General features: G+C 32.9%; 1 protein-coding gene across 14 annotated transcripts in view; it reads right to left on the bottom strand.

Annotated features, from left to right (window-relative positions):
- Positions 1–325: 325 nt before the first annotated feature.
- Positions 326–6,687, bottom strand: part of LOC135220183 (protein hu-li tai shao-like) — a 211,276-nt gene continuing 204,914 nt past the window's right edge. For all 14 annotated transcript variants that reach the window (XM_064257546.1, XM_064257588.1, XM_064257676.1 and 11 more), the window contains 2 exons: positions 6,435–6,502; positions 326–499 (listed from right to left, as the gene is read on the bottom strand). In XM_064257546.1, the coding sequence (XP_064113616.1) occupies positions 356–499; positions 6,435–6,502 (212 nt within the window). In that variant the 3' untranslated portion in view covers positions 326–355. The remainder of the gene's footprint in view (positions 500–6,434; positions 6,503–6,687) is intronic.

Here is a 6,687-nt window from a genome sequence, read left to right as displayed (position 1 = left end):
TGGGATAACTTAACATTTAACCATTTTTTTTTTTTAAATAAAGTACGATATAATAAAGGCGAAACTGGTATCACACTAATTTACAAAGGATGACTTCTGATTTTATATGTAAAGAAAGTTTAAATTTGAGTGACAAAACATTTTATCTCACGCACGCATGTTTGAATACAAATTTACAAATCTGTCGTCCAATGAATGCAACAAATTTAATCCAAAAATTAATTGTCAAAACCCAAACAATGGCAGCCCACAATGTGGATTTTTATTCCCTTAATTAAGCCACAACTACTCAACATACCAGCACCTTGGTTCTACCAGAAGACATGAGTTGAAGTTCAAGAGAAAAATGTGGGCACTAATGGTGGGCAGCCTCTTTCTCCTTCTTCTTATCCTTTTTCTTCTTAAGAAAGCTGGGGGTGCGAAGACCTTTCTTCTTCTTTTTCTTATTCCTTTGAGATGGAGTCATCTGTTTTTGGGAGGTGTCTTTTGTTGGTGATCCCTGAAATGGTAAATGGTTCTCTTCCAACATACACCTGCAGTAATAATGGGCCACACTTGCAATAGAATAACACTGACCATATACAATCTTAGGTTTTTTTTTTTTTTCACCAGCCATTTCAAAAGCATAAGCAACCAAAAAAATATGGAAACACTGGAAATTCCATTAAGTACAAGGCATCCCTTGCACCAAGAAAAATAAGTTAATGTTATGCAATACTTCAGTAGCTATTGAATTGCTCATAATTCATTGATAACTAAAACTTGTGCCCTTCTGATCCACCATTTATTCATCTGTAATACCTTTTGTGGAAATTTACAACTATTGTGCATTTCAGGGCCATGTCTAATAGATTTTTTCTATAAAATCTTTACAAAGCATCGGATATGGGTTGTATTTTGGAAATAGGTATTTGAAGCCACACCCTAATTGGCAAAAAATGTAGTGCTGTCTAATGTGGATAAAGCACTTAACAGAGTAAATCAAAGAATTTAAAGGAAATGGCTAAATTTAGTAAGCACCCGCAGAAAGGTTAGTGGTGACAAACTATGACATCAGACATAACATAATGATCATATAATATAAATATATGACCTCTTGTACAATACCAACATTGGTTTGGATATACAGTAAATTATATACTATAAATGGATGGTAATCTAAACATTTTTATCTGTAGTATCAAATAAATAAATTGTAAGAGATTTTGTCGAAGTTAATATGTTGACACCAAAGATAGAAACAGTCCTGAGTTAAAACATACAAAAAAAAAAAAAAAAATACACCACTTGCTAAAAGAAGTGTCATTATCATTGAAAGCAGTGACTGCAGTTTATGTTCACAGCACCAAGTCATTGAAAAAATTCCAGTATTTAAGGACTAGGCAAATCATTTTTGATTCTGAATAAGAATTCGGTATGTACAGGCAGTCCCCAGCTCACGACTTTCCGAGGTTACAACACTTTTCAATTATATTCATCAGAAATTATTTCCTGGGTTATGACGCATGCTCCTTATGTTAACAAGTATTTTCCATAGGGGTAAGAGTGATGTTAAATGTTCATTTATTAATTTCTTTAGTCATTTACGTATATTTATTTCTCATTGTTTTCTGTATGTAAAACTGTTTATTCCCTATAAAATGAGCCCATTTCCAATAAGACTTTGCTTTGCTCGTAATTAGTGCCTAATTGATCAGTCTTTTGATTCTATCATATAGTATTATAAAGTTAATAAGTCTTCCTGGCAGTAGTTGTTTAGTTCCATTCTGCTACCTACTTGACCATTTAATTATAATTTAATATAATTACTACATGCACCTCTATTCTCTATTTATAAGTTCTCCATCACTCTCCACTCTCACTAGTTTTTCCCTACACCTAACCAGATGTAGTAAGTCAATAGTTCATTAACCCTTAGGAGCTGGGATAATAAATCAATATGCAGCACCCCAGGCTGGCAAAACTTTGAGGCTGGCTAATTAAAAAAACATAATTAATGGAAAGAGGAAGATATGCAAATGCATATGGTGTAATAATAAAATTCTAACAAATTTTCCATACCTTCCAAGAGAAGTTGAAAATGACTATTTACAACCCCTTGTGGGACCTCTTTACAAGTCAATCATAAATTTTATGAAGTTATACATGATTTTGCTAATACTACGTAAATAAATTGATTATATTTTGTAAAATTATAATTAAAGCTTACACACTATCAAACCAGATAAGAAATAAAATTAGTAACACATTCTGAGCATATTTGTTGTTAAATGTTTATGTAAATTTACAGAGAACAAAGATGCAGTAACTTTTTGGGAAATATTTCTTATGTTTTTTCTAAAATTTCTTTGCACTTTTATTTTGAAAATTACATTTATAACTGACATACTATCATAAAAGATAAGAACTAAAACCAACAACCCCTTGGTATATTTATGAGTAAATTTACAAAAGATGTCATGTAAGACAGAAAGGCAGTACATCCTCCCTTGAAGTCAAGATCAAAACTAAGCCCTGAGCTGCAGAATCTCTCAACTTAGCCAGTCTAAAAGTTGCCATTAGTGAATTGATGGGCTATAGAAGTAATGACAGCTCTTTCCCGCCTGATTCCCCCAAATCGATGGCATGTAATATTGTCACTCACCATGAGTGAGTCCATTGTCCACCCCCAAAACCTGTTATTGCTACTCTTGTGAGCATATCCATCCATTAAGGGTTAAGGGGGCCAGCCGGAACCCCTATATATGGGGGTATAGGGCAAAAAATGCAAAGTCATGAAAAAATTCATGGAGCTTCATGTGGCAATTGAGAATACGTATACGAAATATTTCGTCAAAATTCCTCTTACTTTCGTAGTTACAGGGTAATTAGTAAACATAACTCAATAAGCCTACATTCATCCGTACAAGAAAATGCAATATTTCTTCTGTTATCGTTAATTTTAATAATTATTGGCAAAGAAATTGTGAGAAATGGCATCTGTAGAGATTCCGTGGCTCGCAGAAGTGAGTTACTGCGAGTATCTGGTTCAATCATGAATCAGTTGGACCATAGATTACACGTTCGAGTTTCACCTCGTGACATTCGCTTGCATTTACGTATGTTAATGTATGTTTTGGCAAGAAGTTCATCATGCCAATGAGGAAAAGACAAGGAAAACATCTCGCTAACATACAGACGAAGAAAAATCGCTCAAGTATTATTACAATATCGTAATATGCGCGTAGTTAGTGAAGAGAGAGGGGAGGGTCACCTAGTAACGCCCCCTTCTTGCCTGACAGCACACGTCACACTGTGCCCAAGGCTACAATCTTTGAGCAAAGAGATCTTCATTTATGATAAATAACATAGTTTTGGTTTTTTAATACCCAAAATGGAATATGAAATTCATAATAATCATGATTTATTAAATTGTCTTTGTAAAAAGAGTACACCTTCGAGTTTCACCTCTGACATTCTCTTGCATTTACGTTTGTTTATCTTTGTTTCGGCAAGAATGTCATCATGCCAAAGAGGAAAATACAAGGAAAACATCTCGCGCTAACATACAGAAGAAAATTCGCTGTAATAAGCCGAGTTAGTGAAGGGGAGAGAGGGGGTTACGTAGGAAGGAGTGCCCCATCTTGCCTCAAGCAGTGCCCCAGGCTAAGATATATGAGCAAAGGGATCATCATTTATGATTAAATTATGATAAATAAAATAGTTTTAGTTTATTAACCCTTAAACGCTGACTGGACGTATTTTACGTCGACATCTTTTGTCTCTCGGGTGCCGACTTCTGGAGCGGTATTTTACGTTCGACATACAAAAGTTTTTTTAAAATTCGCGGAAAAATACTTTTAGGCCTACCAGCCGAAAACACTTGAATCACGCGCCTTTGGGGGATGCTGGGAGTTCACGGATCAAGGTGTTGTTTTGTTTACAATCGTTACGCAAGCGCGAATTTCTTTCTTGCCGCACTAAAAAGTATCTGTGACACATCTCGGAAATTATTTCGTCACTTTGACAATTTTTTTACCATTTTAAATTAGCCGTTACATGGAGTATTATATATGAAAATGTGCGAATTTTTATGTAGAATACAACAAAAAATACTCATGATTGTAGCTTTTAACAGTTTTGAGATATTTTCATATAATAACGATAAGTGCCAAAATTTCAAACCTTCGGTCAACTTAGACTCTACTGAAATGGTCGAAAAACGCACTTTTAAGCTAAAACTCTTATATTTTTAGTAATATTCAATCATTTTCCTTAATTTTGCAACTAATTGGAAGTCTCTAGCACAATATTTCGATTTATGGTGAATTTATGAAAAAGCTTTTTCCTTACGTCCGCACGGTAACTCTTCCGAAAAAAATCATACATGCGATTGTGGTAATGTTTGCACCATTTTAAATTAGCCGTTACATAAAGTTTTATATATGAAAACATGCGCAATTTCATGCACAATACAACTAAAAACAACCCATGGTTGTAGCTTTTATCAATTTTGAAATATTTTCATATAAAAAATGATAAGTGACAAATTTTCAACCTTCGTCACTTTGACTACCGAAATGGTCAAAAAACGCAATTGTAAGCTAAAACGCTTATATTCTAGTAATATTCAAGCATTTACCTTAATTTTGCAACAAATTGGAAGTCTCTAGCACAATATTTCGATTTATGGTGAATTTATGAAAATAATAACATTTTCTTTACGTCTGCGCGATAACTCTTCCGAAAATATCATATGTGCGATTGTGGTAATGTTTGCACCATTTTAAATTAGCCGTTACATAAAGTTTTATATATGAAAATGTGCGCAATTTCATGTATAATACAACAAAAAATAGTTGAAGGTTGTAGCTTTTCTCATTTTTGAAATATTTGCATATAAATCACAATAAATAGAAAAACACGTTCGGACAAATTTGACTCTACCGAAATGGTCGAAAAACGCAATTGTAAGATAAAACTCTTAAAGTCTAGTATATTCAGTCATTTATCTTCATCGTGAAACAAATTCGAAGTCTCTAGCACAATATTTAAATTTATGGTGAATTTTTAAAAAAAAACTTTCCTTCCCTCCGCGCGCGGATTCTCCGCCACAAATCTCCGAAATGCGTAAGTCCCATTCTCGGAATATTTGCTCCGTTTCATATTAGGCATTTCATAGAGTTTTATATATGAAAATGTGCGCAATTTCATGTAGAATAAAATGAAAAATATTTGAAAGTTGTAGCTTTTCTTATTTCCGAAATAATTGCATATAAAAAAATATATATAAAAAATTCGACATTCGGTCAATTTTAACTCGTCAGATATGGTCGAAAAACTGCATTTGTAAGCTAATATTCTTACAGTATAGTAATATTCAATCATTTGTCTTCATTTTGAAAGAAATTGGAAGTCTCTAGGACAATATGTAGATTTATGGTGAATTTTTGAAAAAAAATATTTGTTTACGCCCGCGCGTTACGAATTCATGCATTATTTTGTGATAATATTTTCTCTGTGTTGCTTTTATCGTTTTACAATGTGTTATATACCAAAATGATCGCAATTTAGTTTACATTACAACAAAAAAAGTAACTTGTTACCTTTAACCGTTTGCGCACAGCGCGATTTAAATACAATTATATATGATTTTTTTTTTTTTTTTTTTTTTTTTTTTTTTTTTACCGCGGGTTCGGAGTTTAAGGGTTAATACACAAAAAAGAAATATACATTCATAATAATCATTATTTATTAACTTTGTCTTTATAGAAATACGAAGTAAAACTTTGAACGCCCGTATCTCAAAACTATACTTATTGACCTTCAAAATCTATCTCCTCACTTAGTTTTAAAGCTATAACATTGGAATTTGTTATAACATTGGAATTTGTTATATAACTCAGAAAGACATTATAGAACAATCAAATAGAGCCCTTTTTTCCAATTTTTGTTTCGTCTTTTTTTTTATAAATTTTTTTTCTCGTGATTTATAGGGTTTATTTTTTTACCATATTGAAAAATTCATATCTAGCAAAAAAATGACTTTTAGAAAAAAAACTCTCCATTTGATTGGAGGTCTACATCAGGTCTATATATGGTAGTAATCGCAGGTCTTAATATTAAATATCAAGGAAGGAGATAGAATTTGAAAAATGGTTATTTTCGGGATAAATTGCCCTGGCATCACAAAACCAAAGGTCAGAGGCGAAAATCATATGCGGTTTGGAGATGTCCCAAGTCACCTTATTAAGTGGTATGAATGTCAAAGTCCTGTCATTAAAAAACGGCATTAGCCGGCCGGCCCCCTTAAGTACAAATAGCTTCTGTAAGCTCAACCTTGAAAACATTTACCCTGTTAAACAACAGAAAAATCTTCAGTATTTAGTAAAAGTAATTGAACTTCAACATCTGCATACAGTATTTGAACATAATAAACTAATCATGATACATACCTCTTTACTACTGTGCGAGAGCGTGCTATGATGTGCTTCAGTGTCATCACCATTGGCTACTGTCTCTCCTGTGAAAGGAAATGAAAGAAGGAATTAATGCATGTTAATATTCCTACCAAGTCTCAAGGAAGTATCACAATATTTTTTTTTTTGTTTTTTTTTTTACTTTAGGACAGGGTGAAATAAAGAGGGGAAAAAAGAAACCTAAAATGGCATGAGTCCACATTAATATATTTTCAGTAAGAATTTGCAG

Source organism: Macrobrachium nipponense, chromosome 11, assembly GCF_015104395.2.
Source record: "Macrobrachium nipponense isolate FS-2020 chromosome 11, ASM1510439v2, whole genome shotgun sequence".
Classification (NCBI taxonomy): Eukaryota; Metazoa; Arthropoda; class Malacostraca; order Decapoda; family Palaemonidae; genus Macrobrachium; species Macrobrachium nipponense.
Note: the sequence above shows the minus strand (reverse complement) of the source record. Positions and strands in the feature narration are given on the sequence as shown.